General features: G+C 40.3%; 1 protein-coding gene across 1 annotated transcript in view; it reads right to left on the minus strand.

The window, feature by feature from the left end:
• Positions 1 to 16,441, minus strand: part of LOC138166911 (zinc finger protein 721-like) — a 90,848-nt gene that overhangs the window by 42,179 nt on the left and 32,228 nt on the right. The window contains exons 8-9 of the mRNA XM_069095396.1: positions 4,759 to 4,889; positions 3,264 to 3,421 (exon numbers count right to left, since the gene is read on the minus strand). Coding sequence (XP_068951497.1) covers positions 3,264 to 3,421; positions 4,759 to 4,889 — 289 coding nt within the window. The remainder of the gene's footprint in view (positions 1 to 3,263; positions 3,422 to 4,758; positions 4,890 to 16,441) is intronic.

Genomic DNA, 16,441 nt, shown 5'->3' on the forward strand with positions numbered 1-16,441 from the left:
GGACAGGATCAAAGTAGAGAATAGAACAAGTGGGAAGTGGGATAGGAGGGAAGGAAATATAATCAGTCTTTCACAATATATCCACTATGGAAATGTTTTGCATAGCTACACATGTACAACCTGTACTGAATTGCTTATCTTCCCAGTAATGGTGGGTGACAAGGGAGGAAGGGAATGAATCTGGAATTCAAAGTTTTAAAACCAGATGTTTAAATATAAATATAAATATATATATATATATATTATTAATATTATTTTACATGTAACTGGGAAATAAGATATACAGGCACTGGGGCATAGAGATCCACCATGCCCTACTAGAAAGTAGAAGGGGGTATGGGAGAAGAGCAGATTGGAGGAGGGGATATGCAGTGGGATCGCTATTTTGGGGTGGTGGGTAGGGGAAAAATGGGGGGAAAATTTGTAACTCAAAATCTGGTGGAAATGAATGATGTAAACCAGAAGTTAATCATTTGATTAAAAAAAGGAAAGAAAAACCAGTGACCTGGAAAATATATCTAGGAGAGATAATTTAAAAATTACTGAACTACCTGAAAGCCATGATCAAAAAAAGAGGCTAGAAATCATCCTTCAAGAAATTCTCAAGGAAAATTGCCCTGATATTCTAGAACCAGAGGGCGAAATAGAAATCGAAAGAATTCACTGATCACCTCTTGAAAAAGATTCCTCCAAAAACTCTAAGGAATATCATACTCAAATTCCAGAGTTTGGCCCAGGTCAAGGAGAAAATATTACAAGCTGTCAGGAAGAAACAATTTGAATACTGTAGAAACACAATCAGGATAACACAAGATCTAGAAAGCTGTTAGATCTAAGGGACTGAAGGGCTTGGAATATGATATTTTGGAAGTCAGAGGAGCTAGGATTAAAACCAAGAATTACCTACCCAGAAAAACTGAGTATAATGCTTCAGGGGAAAATATGGTAATTCAATGAAATAGAGGACTTTCAAGCATTCTTGATGAAAAAACCAGAGCTGAACAGAAAATTTGACTTTTAAATATAAGAAACAAGAGAAGAATGAGAAGGTAAATAGGAAAAAGAAATCATAAGGAATATATTAAAATTGAACTATTTACATTCCTACACAGAAAAACAATAACTGTAACTCATAAGACTTTTCTCAGTATGAGGATAGTTGAAGGGAATATATATGTATAGGAGGGTGTGTATATATATATATATAAATGCATATGTGAGTGTATGTATATGTGTGTACATGCATACTTAGACAGAGGGCACAGGATCAGTTGAATAGGAAGGGATGATATCTGAAAAATAAAATTAAGAGGTGAGAGAGGAATATAATGAGAAAAGGAGATATAGAATAGGGCAAATTATCTCATAAAAAAGAGGCAAGAGAAAACTGTTATAATGGAGGGGAAGAGCAGGAAGATGAAAGGGAATGGGTCAACCTTACTCTCACTGAATTTGGCTTAAGGAAGGAATAACATATACACTCATTTGGGTATCTTATCCTACAGGAACGTAGGGCAGAAGGGGATAAGAGAGAGGATGATAGAAGGGAGGGCAGCTTGGGGGAGAGGGTAGTTAGAAGCACATATGTTTGAAAAGTGACAGGGTCAAAGTAGAAAATAGAATAAGTGGGGAGTGGGATAGGATAGAGGGAAATACAGTTAATCTTTCACAATATAACTACTATGGAAACATTTTGTGTAACTACACATGTACAACCTATATTGAATTGCTTATCTTCCCAGTGGGGGTGGGTGAGGAGAGAAGAAGGGAAAGAATTTGGAAATCAAAGTTTTAAAAACAAATGTTAAAAAAAATTCGCTGCAGCCAGCCCAGTTTTCCTGAATAGAGGAAGAAAGGAAACATAATAGGAAGGTATAGAAGAAAAGGTATATGGGTTCTTCCTATGTGAGTGGTTCAAGATAGTGGCCACTGGAAGGTTGAGGCAAAGTAGTTAGGATGATTTGGCTTTAGAATTATAATTCCTTTTTTGTTCTCTCTTTGTCAAAGGGAGTAGGAAGTTCTAACAGTAGTAAGAAAACATCACCTCTCATAAGAGAATCTTTTTCTTTCAAAAGTTACCAATATCCAGAAAAAGAAATTGAGTCACAAAAAAATAAAAGCAAATTTAAACAAAATAATAGCTACATATAATTATTATAGAATTAAGGTATACATATATATGTATATATATATGTATTGCTATTGTCCATATTTGAACAGAAGAAATAACTATTATTATACAATTGAAATAAATATGTTTGTGTACTTCAATTCTACAATATGTCTGTCTACCTCTTGGTAAAAGACATAAGAAAAGATAGAAAAAGGAAACAAGGGAAAAGATACAAGAAAGGATGAAAAATGAGAAAAAGACATGAGCAGGAGAAAACGTGATTTGGCCTGACAATATTCACATCTAGTCCTGCTATTCAAGTGGACTGGTGATGCCAGAAGAATTTATCAGGTACTATAACTCTCCTTTGTTCATCACTTTAAAAGTAATTTTGTTATAAATTTAATGCACATCAACAAAACAATCAAATAATGAGCAAAACTATAAATATCAAATTACTTACAATGTTATAAAAATATAAAATATATTCATCAAATAAAAACATTTTATTTGATTGAGTCTTGTCTCATTCTCATTTCCTATCTGTGCATATTGCTATATTTTCTAAATACTAAAGTCAATTCTTTCTGCAGGGAAATGCCTCTTTTGTTAATAAATTTCAGCACATGCTTTTAAGAGGAAGGCTAATTTTTTTCAATAGAATTCTAAAGGATTCAGTCATATGTGAAGAACCAACTTTACTGGTATTGGTCATTCGCAGCTACACTGAAGAACCCTTCCGACACATACCTAAATAATACACACAACTTTAAATCTGAGAGGAGCCTCAGAGGACCTCGAGTCCAACTTATACCAGAATAGGCATTGGCTCCATGACATCCCTGATAAGTGGTCATCCAGTATCTCTGGAGGCAGCCCATTCCATTTTTAGAGTGAATTATAATTGGGAAATTTTTTCCCTATAACTTGCTGAAATCTGCTTTTCTGTAGCTTTCCCTCACTATGTAATTCTGCCCTCTGGGGCCAACTAGAACAAGTCTAATTTCTCTTCCACATGACAGACACTCAATCATAACCTAACATTATAACTTACAAGCCAATGCACAATTGTTTCTGCAGGTACTAAAGAACTTGAAGCAAAGATGCCCCAGTGTATAGTTCCCAAGTTACAGGGGCAGAAAGGCCTTACCCAGGGAAGCTAGGTTCCCATAATTTTCCAACATCACGTCTCTGTACGGGGTCCTCTGAGCTGGAGCCAGATCTGCCCATTCCTTCTGGGTGAAGTACACAGCCACATCCTCAAATGTCACCAACTCCTGAAACATGTTCCTGCTAGCCAGGGAAAAACTCGATCAATCAGTCTCTGAATGAGGTACAGAAGCAGTATAATGAGGGCTGGGTTGTATATATGGGGAAATCAAGAGAGTACCCTACGTGAAGGATGTTATCTAGTATGAAGATCATATACTGCGCTGGGCTATTATTATAATAAGAAACCACAAAATGAGGAAATATGCTACAGTTATACTAAGGAGCAAGGAACAGGATCTTAGGAAGGTCAGGGGGAACCACAATTCACCAGGACCCTGGCCATCAGAGGCATGGTCACCTTCATCTGGTCTTCTGGGATCCTCTCTTTGGGAAAGGTAGGAATCTAGGGAGTAGGAAGAGCTGAAAGACAAAGAAACATGAGTAAATCCTGCCCTGAATTTCCCAAATGATAATCACTGCCTTTCTTACACAGAGTGGATTCATAAGTACCTAGAAAACTTTCCTCCCTACTACTAAATTGACTGATGACATTAGGATTCTTAGTGTCATAAATTTAGAATTGGAAAGGACCACAGAAGTCATCTAGTCCAGCTCCCTCACTTTACAAATGAGGAAATTGAGACTTAAAGTGACTGACTTGCCCAGGGTCACATGTGTATTAAGTGACTGAACCAGGATCCAAAATCAGGCTCACTGATTCCAAATCCAGCTCTCTTCCCATTCCACCAAATTGCCATCTCTTGTCAAAACTGTCTCCCAATTACTCCCTATCTTTATGGCAATGTTCCCAACAACTTAAGGCAAAGACATTTTGCAGGAATGGACAGAAAGAACAGGAAATCACTCAAATTTGTATATAAATTGAGCAGAGTTCCAGTGACTTCCAATGAGGGGTAGATGGAAAAGAAGAGACTAGATAGGATAAAAGGAGAAATCTGAGGGCTTAGGAGATGATCTCTAAGGCCTCTTCAAGCTCTATATTGTATGATTATATTGAGGGCCAACTCTAAGTTAGGCAGGTAGAAACAGCCAGCTCCTTGCAGCTGCGCCCAGGCCAACAGGATGTTGGCTCACCACTCTCCAAGACATGCAAAGAACAGAGCTCATCCTGTATGGGAACACTAGAAAGGACATGATAGCCTTCAAGGTCTGCCTGATGTTATGTGAATATAATGATTGATAGTTACCTTCTTTGTCTCTTTGCTCTATAAAAATCTTGTTCAGAGAATCAATAAATGGAGTTCTATCCTGAACTTCCTGCCTGGCCTGGTTCATCTCACACCTCCACTCACACTTGATGCTGGCATCAAGTGGCCCCCAACATGATTCTAAGGTAAATGTGAAGCTGAGGTCTGAGAATGAAGGCCCAGAGGAGTGCAATATAGACTATACCATATAGACTAGAGCCTTGCCAAGGCACAGCCCCACAATTATAAGGATCCAGGAAGATTTCAGCTGATGAACAGCCTCTCAGGGATATTGTGGGAACAGCCTCTTGTACTGTGTCCAGGATGACTGTCACTGGCAAAAGTACTTCTTGTATCTGTGAATGGAATAGGAAATGTAAATATATGGGATAAGAGTGTAAGGAAATCTTTGTGAAAACTATCCTCTAAACCTCAGAGGAGATACCATGGGGAATAGGCAAGGGCAGGGAGGATACTTGATTCATGTGACCTTGGATAAGTCACTTAACCTGTCTGCCTCAGTTTCCTCATCTATAAAATGGGGTTGTTGTGAGGATGAGATAATTGTATAGCACTTTGCAAACCTTAATGTGCCATATAAATGCTATTATCCAATCTAGATTACTTAAGCTATCAATACTGTGTGGCCTTCATCACTCCCCTTTTATCTTCTTCTAAGAGCTTGTCCTAGCAATAATTTCTTCTATCTCAGTTTTAATAGTACTGGCTCCCACCCTACTACTTACAGTCATGTCCGTGATCCTCCATGCTTTGTGATTTTTTGCACATCCATTTGACCACTTCTGCTTTTCAAGAATTCTTCTTTTCACTCTTTTTTTTGCCTTTTGGAGGGGGGAAGGTAGGGCAGTTGGGGTTAAGTGGCTTGCCCAAGGTCACCTGGCTAGTTGTGTCAAGTGTCTGAGGCCAGATTTGAACTCAGGTCCTCCTGACTCCAGAGCCAGTACTCTATTCACTGAGCCTCCTAGCCCCCCCTTTTCACTGGGTTTTTGTGCCTTCGTACAGTACTCATGACCCTCCACCATCTGGCTCCTATTTCCTTTCGTATCCTTATTTCATATTTCTCTCATGCACACAATCCATGTTTCAACCAAAGAAGAATACTTCCTTCCTAGCTCCTCACTATGCATGCCAACTCTCATTTCCATGCACTCACATAAGCTATACACAAGGCCTGGCATGTATTATTATTTTTTTATCTTTGCCCTTCAGAATCCTTCTCTTCCTTCAAGACCCAGCTCAGGTCTTTTCCCATGAAGTGTTTTCTGATCACCCCCTGCCCACCATTCTTAATGTACTCTCCCTCAAATTTTCCTAGACTATTCTGTCTCATAATCTCCCTCACCTCCTTTCCTACCTTGTATTATACTTATTTATATTTACTACCTCTCTCTCTCTCTCTCATCACCTCCCCTACCACCCCACCTCAGGAAAATGTCAGCTCCTGCAGGACAAGGGATTATTTCATTTTGGTCCTTCATATTCCAAGCATCAATCCCAGTGCCCTCCATATAGTATGTGCCTATAAAATGTTTGTTGAATAAACAGAACTGCAAGAGGCCAAAGATCAAAGGGATATATGAAGTTAAGTACTCTTTGGCCTCTTAAAAAAATCTGCCTTCTTTTGGTAAATCCTGCCACTAAAGTTTTTCTGGCTGTCAGTGGAGCCTGGAGGTAACCCTAGATGCTCAAAGATTCTGCTGGAAAAGCAAAAATTTAAGCTGCTTTTACCAAAAAGTACGAATGTCAAGACCAGGACTATTTAAGGGTGGGTTTTTTTTTTAATTTTTTTTTTTTTACCAATAACTGGAACTTCTTTACTCCCCTTTGCCATTTGTTTAATCCCTAACCAGCCTCTAATATCCCCTCAAATGCCATCCACTCTAGGAAGCCTTTGCTCACGATTTGTCAGCAGCAGTCTTTCCCTTACCCAGATCTCAACAAATGCTACTGTGTTGACATAAAAGGAGATATCACAAGAAAATTAAAACATGGTATTTTGTTTTATTGCCTCTCAGACTTAAGGATAGTCAAACAATTTGCAAATAAACAAGAGATAGCAGAGAGGTATAAAGTGGATAATTTTGATTACATTAAATTAAAAAGATTTTGTACAAATAAAGCTAGTGTTTCCAATAGCAGAAGGAAAGCGAAAATTGGGGAAAAGTTTATAGAGACAGTTTCCCAGATAAAGGTCTCATATCTCAAATATTTAAAGAACTTTGTCAAATCTATAAGAATATGAGTCATTCCCCAATTGATAAAATGATCAAAGGATAGGAAGAGATAGTTTTCCAATGAAGAAATCAAAAGAGTTTATAGTCATATATAAAAATGCTCTAAATCACTGATTAGACAAATGCAAATTAAAACCTTCAGATATCATTTTATACCTGTCAGATTGGCTAAAATGATAGGAGAAAGCAAAAATTGCTGGAGGGGATGTGGAATAATTGAGACACTAATTCAGTGTTGGTGGAACTGTGAATTAATCCAACCATTTTGGAGAGCAATCTGGAATTATGCCCAAAGAGTTGTTAAACTGTCTATACCCTTTTACCCAGCAGTACCAATAGGTTTGTTTCCCAAGATGAGTAGGGAAAAAGGAAAAGAACTTATATGTTCTAAAGTATCTACAGCAGATCTCTTTGTAGTAGCAAAAAACAGGAAATTGCAGGGATGCCTGTCAATTGGTATGAATGTCTAAATAAGCTGTGAGATATGATCATGATGAAATACTACTTTGCTATAAGAAATGATAAGCTTGTTGATTTTAGAACATGGAAAGATTTGCATGAAATAATGAAGAGCAGAATGTGCAGAACCAAGAGAACACTGTATATAGTAAGAGTAATATTATTTTAAGAACTGTGAGCAGCTAAATCAGTTTGATTATAAATACCAGAAATCAGCTACAAAGGACATATGATGTAAGATGCTATCTGCCTCCAGAGAAATATGATAAAAAGAAGTATGTATAGTAGGGTTTTACATATATATAGATATATGTGTGTATTTGTGTCTAATGATAGCCATCTGTATGATGGGGTGGGGAAAAAATATAAAAGTCTGAAATGTAAATTCATGGTTTTATAGTGAATCCTCCTTTTATGTTATGCTGTGTACATGGAAATGTTTGGGTTTTTTTTTTTGTCTTTATGTATTAAGTTCAAAATGAATTTTTAAAAAACACTCCTATGAACCCCTGAGATGCATGTCATGGGCTGCTTTTTTTAGAGCTGTGCACCATGCACTGTGTGAGATCTATAGGGGCAGGAATCGGGTGTACCCTAGATTCTATTTCCCTCAGTATCTGGCAGAATGATCTGATAAACAGTGGGCACTTTGTTTAAAAGCCTGGCAAGTGGCTAGGTTGCTGAAGATCCATCTAGCTTAGGAAGGCTTTACAAGAGATGATCAAAATACTAGGAGATGCCATCAACCAAGCTGAGAAGATCGAGATCTTTATCAGCAGAGGAAGAGCTCACAATGAAGGGATCATGGCACCCTGGAGTTCTGAAGTTTGAAAAGGAAGGAAGGTGTAATGGCAATGCAAATTTAAAGATCTTCCCTGCCCCTAGGCTAAAGTACACCTGGAGCCTGGGGTGGTAGGCTTGTTTTTCAGTAGATACTTTTTGATTGGGCCGTGAGTCAATAAGGTTGTTTACATTCTCTGAGCCAGAAGAAGGCTATATAAGCCCTGATGTGTAGCTTTGTTTTGGGGCTCACTTTGAGAAGTGTTCTGTGATTTGATCAGATGAAACTCTGGGAAGCCATTGTTGAGAGTACCCAAGCTTTGAAAAACCCAGATGTTGAAACCCAGATGTTGATTTGGTATGGATGTAATGGTTGGACAGTTTGTAAACTGTCTACTTGATCTGTTTCTCTGTCTTGATAATTCTGTGTATTCTGAAGTTCGGGGTGCTGACCTTTTTCCCCTGAACTAGGTAAACGATACATATTTGACTAGTTAAAATAAGCTTGTTAACCCATTTTGAGTTGCTTTCCTTTATCAAAGCAGATCCAAGAACCTGTGTTGGCAGACACCCTGGGGACGCTGGGGTGCTTGCTGATACAGAAGGTTACTTCACATTCCAAATCACTGTCTATTTGGCTGAAATGAGGAGTAAGCAGGTGACCAGTACTTCCCAAAGTAATGAAGTTTTCTTCTCCAATCTCACTTTCTGTCCTGATCCTTCAAGTAGTCTCTGGAAATCATCTGACAAGCCAGTTTCCTTTCTATTTTGTAGACTTGCACCCAGGTCTGAATCTGTCCTGGTAGGATGGTGAGGAACTGCTCTAGCATCAGCCAACCCAGGACCTCTTCCTTTCCATGCTTGTCACATCTCAGCCACCTTTGATAGAGTTCTCAGAGGTGTCTTCAGGCCTTGTGGGTCCCATATGTGTCCTGATATTGAAACTTTCAAAGTCACTGATGGAAGATCTGACTAATAGTAGTGATAATACCTCAAAGGTTGGATCTTTGTCTCCAAAACTGGTTCCTCCTCCCACTCTTGGTCACCCAAGACTTGAGAAACCAGGGCTATAACTTCAGTAGTTACCATCCTTTACTTAAGAGCTAATGTCCTCACTTCAACTGGCTTCTCCCTGGCAAAGATGTAAAGATTTCACAAGCTACCCTTGGGAAGAGTGTGTCATCTACTGAGACATGAAAGAATATTGCTAACATAATAGTCTGCTGTGAAAACAAGTATCTATGGTAATAAAAGTCAGGGCCATTCTCTAGTAGAAAAGCTTCTGGAACAATTAAATCCCATTTCTAAAGCACTTTATGGTTTACAAAATGCCTTCCTTATAACCTTCTGGGACAGACAGTGAAAGCAGTTATTACTCTCCCTTTTAGATGAGAAAAGTGGGACTCAAAGAGGTTAAGTGATTTGTCCAGGGTCACAGGACTAGTTATTTTCAGAGCTAGCATTCACCATCGTTATCCAATCCTACCAGATGACCTCTTCTTAAGAGCACTGTAGTGGGGTGTGATTTTGGCAGGGTTAGGACTAGATGATAGACCTTCCAGCTGTGGGATTCTTGATTTTCACAAGAAATCTAAGTTCCTCCCCAGTAGCTATCCAGGGTGTGTGCTCTGCTACTAATTCCCAGATTACTGAATTGTTAGGCCCTTAACTTGTAGGATCCTCTACCCTTTTACATTTCACTACCAGGACACACTTGGTTACTGCAAAACCCCACCATTTGGCTTCCTTGTCTCTAGTCACTCATGGCTCCTTTTTACCCAGAATAAAGTAATTTTGTAATTTCCCTCCTTTTGGAAGTGCCAATGAGTCTACTTGCCTGCAGTATCAATTTCAAAGACTGCAACAAACTGGATCCATGCTACTACTTATTTGATTATTATTTTCCTCTCCTCCTGGATACCCACTCTAATAGGGGGCATTTTTTACTGAGTTCCACACAGTCTGTAATGTAATGTCCTATGGCATTAAAGCTACCATCTGGTCCATCCGCACCATTTTATATATGAGTAAATTAAAACCCAGAGAAATAAAGTTATTTGCCGATAGTTCCTCAGAAAGTTAACGTCAGAACAAAGAGTCAATCTGAGGTTTCCTGATTGTGTTCTTTCATGATACCTGTGTTTGTGTCCCTGCTTCTATATTCCTTTCCCCTTTCCATGAATAAATCCCACTTTATACTTCATCCTGTTCCAGTCTACCCTAGACTGCGTTACTCCAGCCCAAGTCTCCATCATCAAAGTGGTTCTTGCTCTTCCATTCATCAGCACCTTGATCAGTTCCTCATTCTCTGGTCTCTTCAATGGCAGTTTGGCCCTAAACCAGAGAAGGGGAGAGGAAACCTGGGCATGCTTCTTCTTTGGTCACCTCAGTCTCTCACTGGTCACTTCCCCTCCACCTTTCAGGCCCACTCCAACCCTTAACTGCCCCTTGATCCAAAGGGTAACCCCCTTCACCTGGGGGCTACTGCATGGTTCCCAATAAAGTACAGACTTCCGACCCTGGCATTCAAGGACCCACTTTTCCCTAACTCTCCTTTCCCCCAAACCCTACTGGCCACCATTGGCTCTGACCCCCAACCCCAGCAAAGGCAAGCCCTTCCTGAAATGGGCCTCCATCCTCTCTAGGCCTGCCCACTAGGGCTTTAATTCCTATCCAACCTTGAAGGCCGAGCCCACTCTGAACTCAGACAGACTCAGTTTATGAGATTCTAGGAGGCATGTCCAGAGGGGAGGAGAGAAGTGGCTTTTCCCAGCAGCCCCCGGGGCACCCTCCCCTTGCCTTCTGTCTCCTAGAAGAGGCTGAGAGACACTGGAATGGAGGAGAGCTTCCTTCCATCCATCCCACCCATCTCTGGCTCCACCCCTTCTCTCCCCATCCTCGAGAGCCCATCCCAAGACTCACCAAGAGAGAGGGAGTGCTTGCCTTCCCTACCCCAGAAAGCACCATGGCCGCACCAGAAGCACGTGAACACAGACTTCCAGTTGCTGATTCCCCCTGCAGCATTTTCTCTAGGAAGTTGGTGGGGGTGGAAGGGTGCAACTTGATGGATCATTCTTACTTGTAGGAAGACAGGCAAGAGGGAGCTTCCAGGTGCTGGCTCCCAATTCTACAGCGAGGGAGCTGGGTGTGGGGCTGAAACATGGGACCTTGCTTCAGTTTCATGTACAATCCTGCCAGCCAGCCTGGCCCTATCATCTGTCAGCGACCCCTTTACAACCTCCTCTCCACTCCCTTCTCTTCCCTTATTAGAATCTGTATGGCTTTCTGTCTGTCCCTCTCTCTCCCCCCTCTCCCCTCCCCTTCCTCTCTCTCCAGTGTCTGACACATAAATAAGCATTAAATAAATGCCTTTTCATTTATACATTCTCTTCTCCCACTCTATTCTCACCTTCGATGGAGACAAGTTCATAGGGATGATGTGAGCTGTCTTTCCTGGTGAAGTGCCCACCAGAAATTATACAGCAAAGACACCTTAAACCTGCTAGAGGGGACCCCTACTAGGTTCCTTGGAAACCACCTAATAGGCCCCAATAGTAAAGAAATGTTTCACCTGTGTTGCTAGAAACATGCCACAGATTCCCACGGATTCAGGTCTGTTTCACTTCAGTAGAAATAATACTAAGGCTTTGCTTCAATAGGAATAATATTGAGAAGGCTTTGCCTCAATAAGAGTAATACTGAGAAAGCTTTGCTTCAATAGAAACAATGCTAAAGGCACTGCACCCCCTTAGAAACATATTCTGTTGCTAGTAACCACATTTTCTATAAAATTATGTCTAACAGAAAGCTCGGGACTGTCTTTCCCTCTGAGAGGCAGTCACCAGCCAGTTAATAAACACTCCTATCAAATTATAATTTATTTTACTGTCTTGTCTCTCGGTTATCCATTATACTGGAAAATATGTTAACAGCACCGTCTCCCTAGCCAGTCTGTCCTTTCAAACATCCAGTGATCCGCAACCTGCTGTTACAGTTCAGACATTGCACTTTGGGACAACACTTACTTTTAGAAATTTTTTTTCTTAAAGTGGCATCACAATGTGCCTTTACAATTTCTACTCATTACTCTACTCATAGATACATTGAGAAATTCATTGCACTTAGAGTCAGGAGACCTGGATTCACATCATATATTAGCTTCTGACCCTAGCAAGTAACTTTCTCTCTTGATCGTAGGATTATAGATTTAAACCTGGAAGGGGCATTAGGGATCATCTATGTCAACTCTGGTAACAAATGACCAGAGTCACAAAAGTTTGCAACCACTGTTAACTCCAAATATACCAAAAAGCTCACACAGGTTATACACAAAAAGTTTTCTTTATACCACTGGGCGAGAGAAATTGGATGGAGATCCAAAGCAGTGGGGCTAAACTTTAATTTATATATTTGTGTGTGGGACAAAGATGTCCCTTGCCTGAAATAAAATAAGCAGAGATATGTCCAAGTAGAGACAGGAAGGATTTATTTAATTATTTCTTCTTGCGAGAAGGGCAGTCTTGCTACCAGAGGAAGTCTGGTACTAGAGGCAAAATACAAAATGCAAAGCTTGGTTATATACCCAAAAGACCACCCTTCCCCTCCTCCCCCCACTTTGTCCTGTCCTGTTTCCATTAATTAGGAACTGAGGCGCACAATCTTAACTGTAAAAATTTGCTGGCATTGCAGGTGAAATGTTAGTAATATCAAAAATCAGAAGGTACATCTCTAGCAGACATTAAAACAGACAAAATATGTCATCAGTATCAACATAGATATGAAATGTTCTAATAGATAACCTGTTTTAATATGTTCTAATAGATAACAGAATATCTATCTAATATCTAATAGATAACATAAGATAAATGTTCTAACAATATCAATATAGATACGAAAGCAGACAATATTTTATGAATCATGGGAATTTTAGGATGTGGTGACCTGTCCGAAGTTCCACAACAGGATTTCCAATTTTATATTTGTACAAGTCAGATGGTGGTCAGTGGAAACAAGTCTGGGACATTCCGGCCTATGGTTAAATTTGCAGGGTCTGTGCTTTCCTCTCCTACCCTTAGCCAAACTTAGCAAAAACTTCAACTTATGACTGGGGAAGTAAGGCAGGGGTCCCAGGCTCCCAGCTCAGGGTGCTAAGTCTTTGGTGCTTTATTACAATTCTGTTCAGATTCCTGGAATGTTACCTGAGAAGTTTTTCACTTTTATTCCATTCATTTGTGTCTAGACAAAGAATCAAATAGCATAGTGCAACAACAGAGAGGCAAGGTGGCCTAGCAACAAAAAGTTCATCTGTAGCAGGTCTTCATGTCTGGGCCTAACCCTATCCATCCTATATGCTGGGTACTAGGGATACAAAAAGAAATGGTCTTTGTCCTTAACGAGCTTATGATTTATACAGGGGAGAAATAGACATCTATACATTCTGTGCATGTGTACTTACAAACACACACACACATACACACACACACATATATATATATGTACAAAAACACAGAGTTGGGAGATGGAGTGCCATGTATGAGAAACAATATGAAGATTCAGTTTGCTGGATCATTGTCTCCACGAAGGGGAATGATGTATGATAAGACCAGAAACTCTGCCACTTCCTAGACCAGTGTCTTGTACAGTATAGATGTTTAATAAATATTTGTTAAACTGAACTGAATACAGAATTTCATAGGATCACAGGTTCATAGATCTAGAGCTAGAAATATCCTCAGAGGCTCTTTAGTCCAACCTCCTTGTTTTACAGTTGAGGAAATTTTGGAGGGGAGACTTTCTAAACATCCTGCTGCCTAGCTTATTGTGTCTACATGTTGCAGTTTGGGGTACTGGGAACCCTGAAATGCAAGGATACAGGGGGGTCTGCCTCAAAAGAATTTGATCATTCAAGTCTTCTTTCAAAGTAGCAAGGTTTATTTGTGATGAGCAGGCAGAGTTCCTAGTCAGTCTTCAAATTTGATACAGATAGAACTAATACTTATACACAAAGAAAAAAAGACTGTGAGAAGATTTGGATGGGATTAAGGAGTGGTAAATACCCTGGGGTGGCCAAGGTGACACCCAGGAAAAGGTCTAGATGGAATTAAGAAGCATCAGGTAGCCTGGGGGGGCCCAGGTGCAAACAGTGAAGTGATCTGGGCTGGGTGGGAGAGCCACAGTGAAAGGAGTCCTGAAAGGACTATTTAATATCTAGGTGGACTGGGATGGGCCTGATGCCTCTGGTGAGATGTCAGGGAATGGCTGCAGAAATCTATGGGAAAATTCAGGGTCCAGGTCCCATCACCCCATCATACAGATATCTTCTCCTTTAACAGCCCACCCACCCATCCCACCTGAATGTTTCTTGAAACCATATTTTACCTCAGCCTTTTTCTACTCCCCTGGGAGCAGCTGAGAACTCTCTCTCTCTGCTCCCTTGCAAGTTTTTTGCAAGCTCTTCTCAGACAATAAACACTTTATAATCTCTGATTGAACTGTTTCATTTAGGGTCCTCTTCTGGGACCTAGGGTCATTAAATAATGGAAACCAGGAGAAGGGGTTTATCAGGGGTGTATTTTTGGTCTGTTATGTCTGTAGCAAGATAGCTTTGGGGGGTAGCTAGATGGCTCAGTGAATAGGGCACCAGCCCTGGAGTCAGGAGGACCTAAATTGAAATCCAGTCTGACACTTGACACATTTACTAGCTGTATGACCTTAGGCAAGTCACTTAACCCCAATTGCTTTGTCTTCCCCCCCTAAAAAAAAAAGATAGCTTTGCTAGTTGACCTCTGGATTGTATATGGTAACTGTGGGAGTCAATACATGTTAATTCTGTGGTTGCAAGATAGTCCTGTTTTTACAAAGGAAATTCTTGTTCTTGTAATGGGGAAAGGTAGTTTGTCTTACTGGGGCCCAACTCATGAGTTACTGCTAGGCACAGTGTCCTTTGGGTGAGAAGAAAACTGTCAGGTATAGTATTTTGAGGCTAGGAAAAAATGTGATCTTGCAAATGGGATCCAAGCACAAGCCCCCCATCAGGAATGGAAGTGTCATGGCCCAGTGAGGGTTCAGTTTTTGTTTCCCAGGGAGAGGGACATTTCCCAGAGATCATGATATGCCTGCACAGAACAAGGAAGAGGGTCAAGCTGAAGAGTCCCTAAGGTCCCAGAACTAGAATGCTTGTGTTGCTTCCATCCAATAGAGCTTGTATGCTCTTTGTATATCTATGTGGCAAGAACCAGCTTAAGTTAGTTCTGTGGTTCCCAGCACAGCAGAGGGATTTCTGGGTTCAGCAAGTGAATACTGCAAAAGATCTCCAGTATGTCAAGCTTAAAGGATGATCAGTTTTTCTCCTGATTGGTTGATTCTGATTCCCAGATCAATCCAGCCTCTTCTGCATAATAATGGAGCTCAGGCAAATGAAGGTGGTTAGTAAAGTCATTAACCACTCCATTTTCACATATGCATGTAAAGTGCTTTGAAGAGATCGGAGCATATGTGTACTTAGATAGTTGGTTCTGGTTATAAAACTACCTGATGAAGGGAAGACTTACTGACTGGCTTTGGAGGTATTAAAAAAAAATCTGTTACCTTAGGTTAACTTCCTCTGCCACTTTTCAACTCTTTGTCTTCAGTTGTGCTCTGGGTAGGATGTAGGTAGCCAGTGAAAGACCATGTTACCCACAAGGGAAAAGCCTAAGGGTCTCATTCCCCTTTGAGGCCTTATGGCCTTTGAGAAATTGGGCCAATTTGATCAGTTCATTCTTTTCCTGTTCAAAGTACATGGAGTGGAGTCTCCAGTCTGGACTGGGACCATGAGCAACAGGAATCTAGAAGTTGGAATCCAGGTGGGGTGTTGCAGCACTACAGTTCCAATGAGCAAGGAGAAAACTTTGGGATGCCAGCCCAAAAGGACTCTGACACCACGGCCTCCAACCTATCAGGTAGGCCCTCTGTGAGGAAGACATGGAAGAGTTACACAGTATAGGAAGACAAGGATAGGTGGTAGTCTGCATCACTAGAGGGAACAATCAAATTGATGACATCACTGATCCATTTGACTATTTAAATATGTAGTAAATGCTGCTCTAGGATTTAGGAATACAAAGACAAAAAACAAAAGTCCTTGCTCACTAGTTCATATTTTATCAGGGGGAAACCATATACATACATATAAGTAGATAATGAAATGTATACACCAAGGAGTTATTTTAGATCAGGACTTTGTATTTAAAAAGATTAAACTGGAAGCATGTACATAAAGTGGTAAATTAGTAGGAGATTATTGCAATAATCCAATGAAGAGGTTATGAGAACTAGGACTAAGATTATGGCAGAAAGAATATAAAGAAGCTGGCATCCTCTCTTTTTTTTTTTTTGTCTTTGAATCCCCAGTTTCTGGCACATAGCAGACTGCT

This window comes from Petaurus breviceps, unplaced genomic scaffold (genome assembly GCF_028583685.1).
Source record: "Petaurus breviceps papuanus isolate PSGF00001 unplaced genomic scaffold, PetGlider_PUasm1.0 227, whole genome shotgun sequence".
In the NCBI taxonomy this organism is placed as follows: Eukaryota; Metazoa; Chordata; class Mammalia; order Diprotodontia; family Petauridae; genus Petaurus; species Petaurus breviceps.